The sequence below is a fragment of the Lycium ferocissimum genome, chromosome 10 (assembly GCF_029784015.1).
Source record: "Lycium ferocissimum isolate CSIRO_LF1 chromosome 10, AGI_CSIRO_Lferr_CH_V1, whole genome shotgun sequence".
Taxonomy (NCBI): domain Eukaryota; kingdom Viridiplantae; phylum Streptophyta; class Magnoliopsida; order Solanales; family Solanaceae; genus Lycium; species Lycium ferocissimum.
The window spans coordinates 38,823,280-38,840,464 of NC_081351.1; the positions used below are offsets into that span (position 1 = coordinate 38,823,280).

General features: G+C 31.7%; 1 protein-coding gene across 1 annotated transcript; it reads right to left on the reverse strand.

Moving 5' to 3' along the window:
• Nucleotides 1-5,014: 5,014 nt before the first annotated feature.
• LOC132033781 (probable beta-D-xylosidase 7) lies at nucleotides 5,015-15,948 on the reverse strand. Its single transcript, XM_059423861.1, has 6 exons — nucleotides 15,506-15,948; nucleotides 13,966-14,268; nucleotides 12,214-12,383; nucleotides 11,856-11,953; nucleotides 6,026-6,790; nucleotides 5,015-5,729 (listed from the first exon to the last, which is right to left on the reverse strand). The coding sequence occupies exons 1-6, from the start codon at nucleotides 15,908-15,910 to the stop codon at nucleotides 5,140-5,142; spliced, it is 2,331 nt and encodes a 776-aa protein (XP_059279844.1). The 5' UTR covers nucleotides 15,911-15,948; the 3' UTR covers nucleotides 5,015-5,139.
• Between the last annotated feature and the right edge of the window lie 1,237 nt (nucleotides 15,949-17,185).

The window sequence follows — 17,185 nt, forward strand, 5'->3', positions numbered from 1 at the left end:
CCATCTACTGATCTACTTCGGTCCTACCCTTGAAGAGCTACAAAAACAGCAAAATATATTACTGGCAATAAAATGAAGAATTTGAAAAAGTTTGGTGCTTGTTCTTCCACTTGTAGTTATAGCTCCTAGGCGCTATTAATTTCAAAGAATTTTGCACTAGTTCCTTTAGATGGCTGATTTAAATATAGACGGTCTATATATAAAATATATAAAATGCTATCAAGTAAAGTGACTTATATTTTGTCCTTAAAAAATCTTGATCGAAAATCTGTTCTATCTAGTGTCAATTTTTCCCTAAAGGCTTGCACCAACTTCCCCAGAAAATTAAGAAGAAATTGCACAGTTTATCCTTCAAATGACCTGGTCTTTAACTTTTTCCCTTCAAAATCGAATTTATGCCTGAGGGCTTAAGTTCTTTAAGGGCGCGGTGCATAACATGTGGAATATTATGATGCGAAAATATAAATTTATGTTCCGCAAAAATATTATTTGTTATGAGGGACAAAAATTAAAAGGATAAACACGAAATAAGAACAAAAGTGAAAATGACCTGATATAATTCTCAAGATGAAACTAGGATAAAGGCTCCAAGGCCATACTAATTTCGCGAGGCAAATCTATTTGCACAATGTCATTTAAGGCACAATCACTTTTCAAAACTTTACATTTCTAGTCAATCATAAATTCTGTAACGTCCTAAGTCATACGTGTTCAGATTCTAACACTGATACATGCATTTTTGTAAGCTGGGTCCTCTCACATTGTTTTATCATTCATAATGATATACAGTATTGCAAATTTGATTTGGCAACCCATTTATTTTTTATGCTAGAAATACCCTGCTCAAAATAGGAAGACCACACATATTTGCTTATTTCTACTACTGTATATCTGACGGTTGATGGTACTTCATGGTTGAAGACTTGAAGTTCTAATATAATCCAACCATCATCCTTGACCTAGTCGAACGATAAAAGATCGTGTTAACAAATTACTCAACTAACTCCGAGAAGCTTGAACATACTTAATTAGTCTTTCAATCTTTCTCTCTTGCTTAGATACTTGTAGCAATCTTTGAGCTTCTACTCACACCCCTTTTTTACCATTGTTTTAACTATATTAAGTTATCTCTTAGCTCATTCACTTACATTCTGAAGTAATATAATGGTGCATGTAAGCAAAATTTTGTGCAAGCAACGTTGATATTTGAGGAAGATCGATGAACAAATAAACAAATTAGTGTAACTAGATTACTTGATAAAACATATTCAATAAACTATTTGTCTTGGATGGGTTTTTTATTTTTTCCAAATGCTGATAGCTAGCCTCAATTTTTCTTTCAATTAACGTAGATTTTTTTTTTTTTTAATCATATTTAAATCTGTGCACTTCCCCCTCCAATGCCTTAGAAGGCGATTCCTTTCACTTTCTCCTCCGATGTGTGCCCTACAAGAATTTCATAGACAAATCTTGAGTCAGTTCGGCCTGTTTGTCCATAGATACCAAAAAAAAAAAAAAGTGATTTTTTTTTTCTGAAATTTTGGAGTTGGAATTGGAGTTGTGTTTAGCCATAATTTTTGAAATTGTAGTTTTTGTTGAAATGTAGTTGTGAAAAAGTGAAAAAAGTGAATTTTTTTGAAAAATAAGTTTTGTTGTTTTTTTTTTTTTTTTTTGTTAGGAATACAACTTCAAGTTGTATATTTTGTGAAAAAAAGTGAAAAAAGTGAGAAAAAAAAATCCGGAATAAAGTGAATAATTCTTATGGCCCAACGCCCAATTAATACCTAACTTCGTTGTACTTCAATCCTATTTTCAAGAAATGTTTAAATAAATTGATAAAATTTATTTAGAAATAGTAAATAAGTCAAATCAAACAAGTAGGATTGCAAAAAACCTGTTAGTGTCACAATTATCTAACTCCTAAATTCGTATCACTGCTGCTTCAGCCAATATTAAGGCACAATCTTTAATACTCAACAGAAATTATCAAATAAAACATTATTAACTTTTATCATTTTTAATGCAAATTTTCGGAAAAATATATTTCACTCACCAATTAAACATCAAAATTCTTTTTGTAACAATAGTTTGTTTTGCGATTTCTTTAAAACATATTTCACTCACCAAACAAAAATGTAAAAATCTAACTGAAAATAGTCACAATAAATGAAGCATTAAACAAAGGTCTTAAGTGTACTCAAATTAAACGGACATCTACTAGTCTAGTACTAACGCATGTGAGTGCTCTCAGATTAGGAATCAAACAAGGAGGCACTGCAGTTGATATAATTATGCTATGAGACCTAGTAGTACAATTATATTGAAAGCTTCTTTTTTTTTTTTTTTTTTTTTTTCATTTTTGGAAGAATTCCATGGCCAGGGAGAGAGGGAACCAACGAACTATGATTACAGAATTAATTAATAGACGTTCTTCTTTACCCTGATTTTCATCCATGATAAAAACATGTCCATATTTCGTTATCCCCGGTGTGCATGGTGTCCTACGATGCAAAAAATATGATCCACTCATAACTCATAAGTGTAAACGTTGACAAACACGCCTTGAATCACTTTTAGGAACTTATTCAAGTTTAAAAAATAGAGTATTATTTCCGTTTGTATGATCAAGCGGATTGTTAGTGAATCCAAGGGACAGCGATATGCATCATGTATCCAGGTCGGTGCCGTAAACATACGGCTGGTTTACGGGATCGTATCAATAAGACTGGAGCCTAAAGCCAAACTTAAGAGAGAGACCCTAATTTTTTTTAAAAAGGAAAGATCTTTGTATATATTTTTATTTAAAGTCTACTTTTCTAGTCTTTTTAGAAGCAGTCATTACTTACTGTTTTATAATCGTCAAGGACAATGCAAAGTTGTCAACAATTTTTCCAGATTAATTTATTCTAAATTTTTTTCAACCAACAATATAGGTAACCAATCACGTGACTAAAAAAATATCTTCTCTATATTTTTTCAATAAAAATTGTGTACTTCCTCTGTCTCAATTTATGTGACGAAATTTGGATTTCGAAAATCAAACTTTTTTATAAATATCGTGAATTCGGACATACAATCTTTAAGTTTTTTGAAAAAAATTTACATATATAGAAACTACATAAAAGTACTATAAATCACAATAATTTTTTAAACAAATTAGCCATAACCTTAATAAAAAATGGGGCCTCAAAGCCATTGCCGGCCCTGCCTGTTTGGCCAAGCAAGTGTAGGCCAAAAGTACTTATTTTTAAAAAGTAAGGTGTTTGGCCACGATTTTGGGAGAAAATAAGTATTTTTGAGGAGCAGCAGAACTCTTTTTCAGAAGTTAAAAAGTACTATTGTATAACTCTATTTTCTCCAAAAATACTTTTCTGAAAAACACTTTTGAGAAAATATACTCCTTGTGTTGAATTGTGGCCCCGCGAAGAGACTGTCCAACTGTAGAAGGAAGGTAGTTCACGTTTTAATTACCAGAAATTGACTTGTAGAATAGATTCTAATCGGTATCGTGGTGCAATTGCAAACTTTTATCACCCACCAACAATAGACTGCCTAACTCTCCTTATACTTGGAAAGACTATGCTTTACAATTGTACAATGAAGTATAGATTATTACTGTATAAGGTTCTTCCTTTTCAGTACAGTACTCAACTTTTTGCGAATGAATTTGAAAGCACAGAGATCTAGTTTTTGTGAGTAGAAGATGAATGGGAGGAACCTTTTTAGTAATTTAGATGTTGTATTTTCATTTTATCTTGTCTTCAAATTCTTCCTCTTAGCTCCTGCTTGTTCAAACATTATTCATTTAGTGGAGAGCTTGTGGAATGACTACTTTTTAAATGGTTCTTGTCCTGATATTTGTTTATGTTTGGACTATATATGGTTTCTGTCTGTTTTTGAACTTCCTTGTTAGTAGCCTGATCATCTTATGCGAAAGCTAAAACTTCAGAATAATTGGTGAGCAGGTAGGTCTAAGAGTTCTTTTTAGCTAGCTTTTTTTAATCTCCAAACTTAACTGGCATCATCCATATTTCAACTATTATCAGACGTAAGATATATAGTGCAGGCTTTTTCTTCAGGAAGCATATTGGGTTTGATCCATATAAGTTGTCACACCCTTCCTCAAATGAAAGCAAGTTCATCATTGAAGCTCTTAAAACCAAGTACTAACTCTGTTCTTTCACCTTTATACATAATACATCATTGCATTTCAAATAAGGGAATAGGGCCAAATTTGACCATGTACAATACGAAATTGAGCAATTTTGCCCTCCGTTAAACCTTTAGTTCATTCATATTATTGCCGTTAGAAAAAAGTACTAATTTGTCTTTACCATGGTAGAGAGCTCTATAGGTGGACTCCATATGTCCAAATTCTTCGAGAAACAAATTTTCCCCTCAACTTTTAACTATGATTTTAGATTACCGTTAGGTTAGAACTCCTTTTGCGGTCAAGGGCAAACATAAACATTTTCCTACGGGCGGGGTAAGATTAGACCAAAAGCCTAACGGAAAGCAAAGTTACTCAATTTCAGATATTACAGGTATAAATTTGATCATTTTCCGTTCAAATAATCTACTCAGAACTTCTTCCTTTTTGTAGCACAAACTACATTATCTCACATAGTTTTACTTAAGGGGAAGAGTCAAAATCCTTTTCCTATATATTAAACCTAATATATGCCCCAGTAATCATGATTTTGTCATTGCTGCTTTCAGAACCAATGTGAGTGCTGTAACTGTAGTTCCTTTAAGGGATATCTGTATATGATTGTTCTGTTATCTATTATTGCTTTCTTCATGATTTTCTCATTACTGATGTATAGCACCTAACATTTCTTAAGGATACACCAATAATCCATTTTCAAGTCAAGCAGAAACTGCCGGGTAAATGTCTAAAACTAAAATCAGGTAATCCTTGTGGTTGGTACTTGAATTTCTCTCAAACTTTCTGATTCTTGAAAAAAAGGAGAAAATAAAATAGATATCTGAAAAAAATCGACAGAGATTAATAGCTCAAATTCATCTTGATATCTCTTTTTAGCTGTTGCTTCAACATTGCCACTCTTAGGTATTTAGAGAGCATTGTTGAAATTCAATTCAAAATAATAATAACCTTTGCAACCAAATTTTTTGGTTTCAGATCATGACGTTAATAGGGTGTTCTGCATCGCCAACAACAAGGTAACGAGATCCTTCTTCTATCATCATTAATCCATCCTCATTAGCACTGCTAAGATGTTCACAAGGACTGATCTCAAACACAAGTTGAGAATTTTCTCCTGCCTTCAAGCTCACACTTTGGAATCCAACTAACTGTTTGATAGGACTTGAATTTTGTGCTTTGTCCTGCTTTACAAAAAGTAGTACTGGATGCTTACCATCCATTTCCCCTGAGTTTTTGACAGTAACTTGAGCTGAGAATTTCGCCTTCTCACAGTTGTCGCTTCCCATTTCATCCACGGACGTGTAACGGATTGAATCCGAACCTTGAACTATCTTTGCAGTTGATAATTGATTTAGCTGGACTGTTTTTGGAGTGACAGAGCTGAACTCATATGAATAAGTTGTGTAGCTAAGACCATATCCGAACTCGTAAACTTTGGGACCTTTGTAGAATCGATATGTTCTACCAGGGTAACCTGTTTTTGGATCAGGTCTCATCCTCATGTCTGTCATTGGTATTTTGACAAAGTCTTGAGGATACCAAGTAACAGGTAATTTACCCCCTGCACAAATGACATAAGAAAGAAAAGTTACACATTTAGCTGCTCGCCAAAATAAGTATAACCGCTAGCCAAATATACACTAGTTATGTATAAAATATGTATATTATATGTGAATACATTATATATATATATATATATATATATATATATATATATATATATATATATATATATTTCCGGCTATTATTTTGGTGGGCGGCTATGCAATGTAAAAATCCCTTTAAGAAAAGCCGTTATTATTAAAATCAAGCATATTTTGGGGAAGGGAAAAAAATAAAGAAGCGATCAAGTCTTACCAGGATTATGTTCACCAAATATGATTTCTGCTAAAGCAATTCCTCCAGCTTCACCAGGATATCCAGCCCACAAAATGCTTCCTATTTTGTTGTTGTATTTCGCGAAAGAAACATCGACAGGACCTCCAGATAGAAGCACCAATGTAACAGGCTTCTTTGCAGCTTTAGCAACACTAGTAATGAGCTTTTCTTGCTGCCCCGGGAGCACCAAGTCATCGCGATCGAATTGTTCCCTCTCTTGACCTTGATCCAACCCCATGACCAAAACGACGTAATCTGCGTTCTTTGCAGTGTTGACAGCTTGATCAATGTAAGCAGATGTGCAGTTAACCGCATTGCACCCCTGGTGGTATTGAACCGTCTTCACATAACCCTCAAATGCTTTGAGAATTTCGATGAATTTGCAAGGAGGACCGTCGTAGTTCCCACGAAGGACATAAGCACTGTTGGCATTAGGACCAATGACAGCAAGGGAATTCGTTTTTGCCTTGGAAAGTGGAAGAAGCTTGCCACTGTTCTTGAGCAAGACAATGCCACTTCTTGCAGCTTCAAGGGCTAGTTCTTGGTGTTGTTGAGCACAAACAACACTAGGACTAATGTTTCCGAAGAGCTGTTTTTGGGGGTTCCCATTGAATAGTCCTAACCTCATTCTTATGGAGAAAAGATTGTGAAGAGCCCTGTCTATATTAACTTCTGAAACTTTTTTCTGCATAACTGCTGATTTTGTGTATTTCCTCAAGTAATCCCCACAGTCTACATCCATGCCTGTGAAATTTCAATTCCCATCACATTTGTAGACAAGATGGCTAGTCCATTATATTATTTTATTTTATTACCATTACGGCATTACCAATTTCTATAAGGTTAGTTCATATTGCAGTAAACGAGTAACTATTGCCTCCAATTTTTTATAAAGATCTTAACATTTCCGGTCAGCCGGCTAAAAATATTTTCACCCGCCTAGCATAACATTTTGTATTCGTCACATCTCAATATATAACAAGTGTATAGTAAGTATATAATAAGTGTATAACCCTGACTACACATATATTATACAGTAATTATACACTGCATATTGACTAAAATTATAAGAAATAAATACTACGATAATCTTTTCTTGTGAGCTTTGCTAGACTGATGTGTAGTATAAAATTCCTTTTTATTTTGCATCACTTTAATGAAAAGAAAACTATCCTTTCTGCACTGACTTATCCCATTTATCCTTTGGCAAAGGGGAAAACAACACAAAATGCTTATTTGAGACAAAATATTTAGGGAAAAGAACACCAATACCCTGAAAGCAAACTATTTACACACCCATAACCCTTTCTTGTGACACCTGCAATATTTACACATGTGCACGATTTCCAGTTCTCTTTTTGGTTTGCGTCGTCATGATGTATTGCACACTTTGTTGGTTTTCGTGACGCGGCATACTTTGCTGCTTTTTGTCCTTCTTTTTTTTCTAATTTCTTTGTTCCTCTTTTTAGGTTATTTTAAATTTTTGTTAATTTTGTCCTTTCTTTTTTGTCTTTTTGTTTTACTTTTTTTAATAAAAGATAAAAATAAATATATCTTTTTTGTCTTTTTGTTTTACTTTTTTTAATAAAAGATAAAAATAAATATAGTAGCTTACTATTTTTAGACTAATAAATTTATAGAAAAAGTAGATAATTAGACTACAACAAGAAGTAATTAGGAAAATCCTAAAATCACTAGTTTATTTATTAAAACCTAATGAATAGAAAATATATTCTTATAAATCAAAGTTTTCTTTTTCTCCTTTTCTAATTTCACTTATTTTTATTATTTTTTCTCTATTTCCATTTTTCAACATCTAATTCTACACACCTTTTGGCTCATTTATTTTCGTTCCTTTTTTTTTAAAAAAAAAAATCTATATAAAAAACAGAAATTGATATAGTATATCTTTTTTTTTTCTATGTCTCAAAAAACAACTTATTATACCATATAATATACCAAATCAGTAGCAGTTGAAGTATACAGTTGCAGTATACTATGATACCACATGGTATATAACATATACTGACAGAATATCATAGAAGATTGGATCATTCCTTCAAAAATACTACTCAGTCCTCTATGATACCCACATTGTATATCATATAATGACATGATATCATAGAGGACTGACAATTCATTTTTTCAAGAAAAACGCTCAACCCTCTTTGATACCCGCATGGCATATCTCATATACTGACAGGGTATCATAAAGGAATGATTTATTTTCTTCAAGAAAAACACTCCTCAATCCTCTATGATACCGACATGGTATATAGCATATACTATATACTGACAGGGTACCATAGAGGATCGATTCATTTGTTTAAAAAAAAAAAATCTTAGTCCTTTATGATACTCATATAGTATATATTATATACCCACAGGGTATCATAAAGGGCAAGTTCATTCATCAAAAGAAAAAATTATAAAAAAATACAACAAATAGAGTTTAAACTTAATTTTGATATTATTTTTAGCAAGTTAAAATTTGTAAAACAAATTACAAAAAAATAGAATTATATTTTAGATATAACTTTTGTTTTCATTTGCAAAAGAGAAAAAAATAAGATTAATTTAGATTTTAATAAATAAACTAGTGACTTTAGTATTTTTCTTATATTACTTTTTGTTGTAGTCTAATTATTTCGTTTTTTTATATTTTTATTAATCTAAACATAATTAGTTAATATTTTTTCATTATATTTAATTTTAATTAACAAAAAAGTAAAATAAAAAGACAAAAAGGATAAAATTAACAAAAAGTTAAAGTAACCTAAAAAGAGAACAAAAAAAAAAAGGACAAAAAACAGCAAAGTATGTCGCACCCGAAAAAGCAACAAAGTATGCAATGCTGACATCATGATAACATCAGCTGGAAAAAAAATATGAAAAATGGAAACATATGAATAAATATTTTGGATGACATCAAGGTAAAGGTGTATGGATATGTAAATAGTTTACTTTCAGGGTATACGTGTTATTTTCCCTTGGTAAAATTCATTGGTGGTCTAACCAAATGAAAAAGAATACGTTGGGCCTAGTGCACCTCCATGTTTACTACATGCTTCTCTATAACTTTTTTCTTTCCTTATTATTTGTAGTATGCTAACTAGATTAACAGTCCATAAAAGAAAGAAACTTAAAATAACCCCACTTTTCTAAAACGATTTTGTTAAACTTTTGCAGGTACGTTGATGACTAAGTTTTGTAAGGCCAGTGAATGTAAACTATAGTAATGGGCTGCTATTCATGTTTTCCCCCCTTATTATCCCTATTATTTTCTAGTTTTCTAGATCGATTTGGATTGGGCAATTCGCACGATTGCCCTATCTTGGGGCGTTCTTTAATTTTTACCTCTCCAATGGCTGGTTTTTAATTTTTTTCCTTCAGCATTTTAAGTAATACAAAAGTGGCCTTAATATTCCCCCACGTTCACGAGTTAACCAATAAAAAAACAATTATCAAGGCAAAATTTTATAGAAACTATATCTATTCGAGCAAAGTTACATGTAAACTATGCCTTTTCCTTTATAACTTTGTAGGATAACTTAATTTCTACTTTCTCCAAATAGGCATAGTTTATATGAAATTTTACCTTGCGAAATTGGTTTTTTTTACTCTGCTGGAGTTTGAAGCTAGAATCTCTAATTTTGTAGACCGTGACGAATAAGAATACTTTAGCCCATAATTTTCATTAAATGAAAAATAGGGACAAAAATTAAAGACCAGTCCATATAAAGGGAAATCCGCGCAAAAACTTGACTTGGATATTGCCCCTTTCATTGATAATGATAAGACAAAAATCAGTAGGTCTCCTTATTGGATAGTCAAAGATATAACATTTTTTTTTTGTGCAGATTTCCCTTCAAAGCCACTGGTCTTTAATTTTTGCCCCTGAAATTGCGGGTCACTAATTTTTTTCCTTCGCATAATATCGTGAGATTTGGGGTTCGCTACCCGACTCAGTAAAAAAAAAAAAAAAAAATCACAAGGCAGAGTTTTGTAGTAAAATTAGGTCTATTGAGGCAAAAGTTAGGCTTTAAGGCAGAGTATTGCAAAATTTTAACTAAGGAAAAAAAAAATTTGCCTTAATGCTAACCTCTACCTAAGGTAGAGTTTTGAGTAACTACAAACTGTATACTTAAGGCACAGTATGAAACTTTGCATGAAGGTAGCAAAATTCTACCTTGCGAATCCAAACTCTATCTTGCGATTTTTTTTTTTTTTTTTAACTTTTGACTGAGCGCGAGTTCGAACCTGAAACCAAGAGATTTTTAGCGAAGGACAAAAGTTAAATACCACCAATTTGAGGGGCAAAAATTAAAGACCAACCCCGAATAAGCCAATCGCGCAAAGGGAAAATAACCTAATAATACTACTTAAGACTCTATATTACAAAACATAAGGATATTTTTTCTTATTTACAAAACATACCAACAAAATTATAAAGTATACCAGATTTGGTCTTAATGGGATACCCATAATTTTGGGTTCTTTTTTAAGGAAGAGAATCTGATTTTTAAATGTGGGCTTAATTTTAAGATAGTTATCAATCAACTTCTTTTTATTTTCAAAAAGATTTCTCTCTCCCTCTCCCTCTACAGTTGTTGATACACATTATTTTCAAACCTAAAATTCATCTTCTCTCCTAGTATGATACAATTTCAGTTTCATCGACGAACAATTCTCCACCAATTTTAACATTTACATATATGTTTTTTGCCCTTATTAATACTCATATATCCCCTTTGCAATTATATAATAAATGTCCCTTCTTTTTGGAATTATCCAATTAAAAATGGAGGCAGGGTTATACAGGAGAGATTATTCTAATCTTCTAATGATCCCATTTAATGAAAATGGAGGCATGTCCCAGTTTTATTTCATTCGATCTACCATTGTTACAAAATATATACATATTTATTTTCTGGTACATGAACTTTGTATGTAATCTGGTTTGTATCAATTGCAGATTTATTGTACATATTTTCTCATAATTTATACATACTTTGATAAGATTTTATACAATTTATATATATTTTATCATAATCAAAATATGCATACAACTTTTATACATATTTCATACAAAAAAATTATAACGAATTTATACAATTATACATATTGCATACAAAATTTATACATATTTGTTTTCTGGTGTATGAACTTTGTATGAAATCTGATTTGTATCACTTACAAAAATTATAACGAACTTTGTATGGAATTTGATTCATACCGAGAAATTGATTGTGTATGAATTTTGTATGAGAGAATAACTGATTAGAATGGACTTTTCGAGCAAAAGTTGGAGAAAATTAGAGAATAAAATGGTGAGAGAAAAGTGGATAAAATAAGAGAGCAAAAGTTGGAGAAAATCAGGGAACAATATCTCTTAATTTAAATGGAGAGAAAAGTGGATAAAATAAGGAAAGTTTCCTTACGTTATTTATCGTATTTTATTTGCTTCTTTTTAATTTACCTGATTTGTATAATTTTGTAAGAAATCTATTGATATATTTTGTAAACGCAAGAAAGATCGTCGTATTCGTAAATATACCCTCTTACTATGTACATATACGTTTTTTGCCCTTTTTTCTATTTTGGTGATTATATCATAGCCTAATTTAATCAGTTATTTAAGAAATAATTAGAAAAAGGTACATGAGCCTATTGGAGCTTTTATTTTATTTTATCTCTCTATATTATAAAATAATTTCCTTGGTAGAAATTAAAGTTCCTAAAAGCAAGAAAGTTTACAACACCAAAAAAAAAAAAAAAGGTTTAACAGGGTTTAAGGGTACTATCATACCAGCTTTAAGTGCAAATGCCACAGCATCTTCTGGTTTTTTACCATACTTGTGGTTGTCATGCATAACTTGTACTGCATCACAGTCGGATGTGATGTACCTATCATCATATTGACACGAGTTTAACTTTTATATATATATATATATATTGGAAGAGTGCAAGTTTTCCACTATTAAATTAAGATGATATATAATAAATAACAATTCATACTTTTCCTAATTTGTTAATAAAAAGTTTTATGCTGCTAGTGTATATAAGTTAAGTTCTGTTCAATTTTTTTAAGAACGGGAACCACTCCTCAAAAGCAGGGTAAATTTCTAAAGTAACTAAAAAGTTACTGCAGTAAATTTTAGAATTACCCATGAAAACCCCATTGTTGTCGAGCTGTTTTTGTCAAAAGGTTGTAATTAGCACAACTTGGGATTCCATTGACACTGTTGTAAGAGCACATTATTCCACTAGCTTGTGCTTTCTGTATGCAATCTTGGAAAGGGGGCTGAAATGTATCTGCCATATCTTGAAGGGTAACCTAGGTAATTAAAGGAAGAAACAGAGTTCAGCATTGCAAAAAAAAAAAAAAAAGAAGGAAAAAGTGAAACTAAATAATAAACTTTCTAGTACAATATTATTACATATAAAAATTGCAGATTCCTTAAATCTTGAAGTAACTAGGTGACAAAAAGAATAATAGTACAAATTGTAAAAAAGCATCATTCTCATGCTTCATTCTTTTCCCAAAAGTTAAAGATTAAACACTCAAATTTTTCAATCTTAGAAGAGATCTAATGAGAAAAAGTGTGAATCCTAAAAAGAAGACAAAGACCTGTTTATCTTTTTTTCAATAATGGGCAGTGGGCACCCCAACTTTTTAGTCTATTTTATAAATGGTCCTACAATGACTCTAATCCACCCCCGCTAATTGTGCAAGAATAAATAGATTAATCACTGAACTAATTCTCAATGTGAAGTAAATAGCCATGACTTAAAATTTCAATTCTTTCTATTTTTTGTACTGAGATTGCCATTTAACTTCTACTACTATTACTATACGTATATGATTATAGTGGACAATGGAAGGGATTTACTTATATACCAGTAATATTCCTGCGTACAACATTATATAAATAAGAAAAGCCAAAAAAGGGGCAGCTATAGCCTATAATTAATAAAAGTTCCAGTCTTTTGAAATTGGTCCAACTGAAAGGTTGGCAACACAAATTATATTTCAAATTTAATTTTGTTTTTGACATCCGACCGCCAATATATAAATATAAAATAAACAGCATTCCTTTTCAGACCAATAATATAAGAATTATTCCACCGAAATTTTAAGCATTAAACTATATTTTTCTGTAATAAAAATCTGACAGATAAGGCTCCAAATTCAAAATTCCATCTCGGGGTCGTTTAATGTTTACTAATTAATGCAGAAAATCCCGTGACCATCGCTTTATCATGGGGAAAGTACAAAACATACCAAGACAAGAAAAGTATTCTAAACTAAAGCAGTGAGGAGGATGGTTGAATACTGATGGCCATATAATTAACAGGGTTAAAAACTGCAAAATATCCTCCTCCAAATGTACTTTAAAGTTACACTTTAAAAGTAACATAAAAATACTAGTAGTGCATAAACTCTTCATTTTCCATAGTGAAAAAAAAGACTTTTCAAACAATAATAAAGTCTGGCTTAGCGGTCACTTAAAACTATGAAAATCAAGACTTAAATCTCATCAAAAATTGTAAAATTGGACATGTATTCCATATATTTAAATTCTGGTAGACGATATTATTCTATGCGCGTGCTCGTGGAAGCTAGGTAAATAGTAAAAGTAGATTTAGGATGTAAACTTAATGAGTATCGCAGTACAATGACATAAAGTGTAAGTGTGTAACTGTTGTAAATTTAACTTTTAAACATGTAATATACAAAGTTGGAGTCAAAATTATTGAGTTCTGTCGAACCCGTAATTTAAACTTTACCTCTACCCCTAGATAATAAATATAGGTGGAATAGCTAAAATGCTCACAAAGTGACCCGAACACCTTCATAATAAAAAAAAGTAAAGTAATAAAGTACTGATAGGTTTAGAGAAAAGAAGAGTACTTACAATGGCATTGAAACTAAAGCGATCCAAGTTTTTCCACTGATCCAAGTCATAAGCAGTGAAATGTTTGCAGCAAGCAGAAGCTTGAAGGTGACCTTTCTTGAGTTGGCCACCATTAAAGCTGTCACCTTGTACTCCTCTCACATACCTAATTGCATATTTGCCAGTCATGCTTGGGTCCTCCCCTGGTGTTTCTTGGCCTCTGCCCCATCTTGGGTCCCTAAATATATTTATATTTGGCGCCCAAAATGTCATCCCTACTGCTTGCCCTGCATTGTACACTGCCCTTGCCTCTTTTCCTATCACCTTCATCATTCCAATTGCAATAATAAACAGTCAGAAATTAAAATTCTTTCCAATTGCAATAATAAACAGTCAGAAATTAAAATTCTTTTACATCACATTGACAATGTAAAACATTTTCAAAGTTATCATATCATGCTTGTTATCAAGAAAGACCTATTTTTTTTAAGTGAACTTGAATTAAACTCTGTACACTGATAGTGTACATAACTCTCCCAACTACCCAAATTGGAATTCATTTCAAATGACACTTTACATTGTGTCATATGAACTCACAACAATTTCAACAACAACAAATCAATGTAATCCCACAAGTGAGTCTGAAGAGTTTGAGGTGTTCGTAAATTTTACCCCTGTTTCTGTGAGGTAGAGAGGTTTTTTCCGATAGATCATCAGAAATCACAACAATTTGAAATTCATAAATCCGAAACTTGACATTCACCATTAAATTAACATGATTTTATCTAAGCCGATCTTAATTAAGAGATTCGAGACGCACAATGTGGTAGTACAAGTTATAAAATTTTAAAGAGGTATACTGAAAACAGTAACTTATCAATCAATAATTGAATTTCGAGACACTATAAAGATCTGGCGATCCGCCGACACACACACATACGGAAGCCTAGAAATGTGAACTACGCAAAGTAACATGAAGAAAATGAAAATCATAGTACAATAATAGATTTAACTTGTATACACCAAAATGCATTTCAATCTAATATCACAGGTTATCGCCTTGTTTTTAGATAACTAATCTGCTTATTGTACATAGTTATTAAAATTTTAAATAAATTATTTATACATATTGACTAAACACAAATGCAGAGCCAAAACCAAAACTAAAACTATTAGTTCTGCCCATAGCAGCAACTGTAACTCCATCTCCCAGTATATGATATGCAAGAATTTATAATATCAATGTACATAGGTTAAATTAAACAGAGAGTTAAGGATCAAAAACAAATTTGAACTATATCATATTTTTTGCGAGTTTCACAACGCAACTATAAATGTTCCCGTTTTCAACCAAACTATCACTGTCTTAAAACACACTTCAAAGCTGATTAGACCCATTATCAACTGTTCTCTTTTTTCTACCTGATCTACTCAATTAAACGTATTTTAATTCATAGATGGTCATACTTCAGGTAGAAAAAGGGAACTTATAATCTGAATCTGAATGTATCTTTAACCATTATGTTTTAATTAAACAAACTGAGTTTACATTGGTTCATACCAGACCAATGCGGTACCAAAGATTTTCATCAAAAGAAGCAGCAGTAAGAATAACTTGAGGGAAACTAGTAGCTCCACCAATACTCCCATTGAAGAAAATGCCTTTTCCTGCAGAACCAACACCGTGTAAAGACTCTGACCACCACTCGTATGCTGGAATACCAAGTCTTGGTACAGCAGGTGCTGAGTTAACAAGTTGTGATATTTTCTCATCAAGTGTCAGTCTAGAGACAAGGTCCTTTACACGTACACTTATTGGAAGTGCTGTTTGGCAGAATTTTAAGGATTTGGTTTGTGGTAGAGATGAGTCACAAGAGAATGGTGGTTGAGTTGAATCAGTTGTTGGAATGAGTGTTAGACATAGGAGAGTAGTAGTACTAATGAGAGCTAAGATGTGAAGTTTCATTGTAAAGTGAAAAGGTGGGAAAAAAGAAGTAGCAATTGTGGATAGATTGGTGACCTATATTTATAAGGGCAAGAGGAAATTTTTTCTTTTTAGTATTTTTTTTTTTTTTAACTACTCAATGCACAGTAGTCATTGTCACTGGTTCTAGTAATTAAATTTGTGCTACTGCGATCCATTAAAGAGGAAATGTTTTTCATTAGGGCAGGGGTGAAGCCAAAATATTAAATACACTTTGGATAAATTTTATAATATTTACTTAGATCTTATATTTACATTAAAACATTCATTATATATATAAAAAAATATTTAATTGAGAATTTATTAACTAATACGAGCTATAGGCTCGATTGCAAGTTTAGATTCCATAATTTCAAGTCCTAGTGCCCTCTCTATTTTAGAAAATTTTCCATTCTCATATTTTGAACTTGAGATTTTTAATTAAGAATAGAGAGATCTCATCCATCTCATCAATATGAGAGGAAGAAACTTTATTATGAGCACTTTTTGGTTTGTAGTTGGGTTTGGTTAGTCATATTACTAATTTCATTAATTTTTACTACTCGTGTAGGCTGTACAAGATAAGAAACTATAATAAATTCTGATGAAATGACTTTATGGCCCTAACCAAATACAGATTCCTCGACTATCTTCAATGTTTATTGGTAGTCGGTTTTTTAGATTTCTGATATTTTAAGTAATTGTGCAGATACGTAGTATCTCTTTCAGCTCTTTCTAACTAACGTTGTAGATGGAAATAATAGTAGTAACTACCTAAGACAATTTTTCTATTTTTTCTCCCATATGCATGGGTGTCTCCGTTAGTTATACTGTTACTTGTTATAACTTAGGTAGAACTACATTTGTTTATGTATTTGGCCAAACACAAATTGTTTTTCTTCAAAAAAACAACAAGCTACTTTGATAAAGTAATTATCAAAACAAGTACTGTAGTATTTTTTTAAAAGCTTGGCCAAACAGGCTCCAAATAAGAATTTTCTCTAAAATTGTAAGGGAAGGGAAGAATTAAGTGGAATACTTATTAAATAGTTTCTCTCTAAAGCAAAATAAAATGAGCAATTTCTGTCCTAAGGAAGTATTTTTGGGCAAAAGTGTTTTCACATTTTCCAAATTCACACTCCACAGGTAAGAAAAGAGTCCCATATTACTCTTGAAAATAAGGAAGAAAAGAAAGTTGAAAGGGGCGGGGCGGGCGACCATTTTATCTTGCTTAATTGCTGCTATATTACTTTATTGTGACAACAAATAGGATATTTA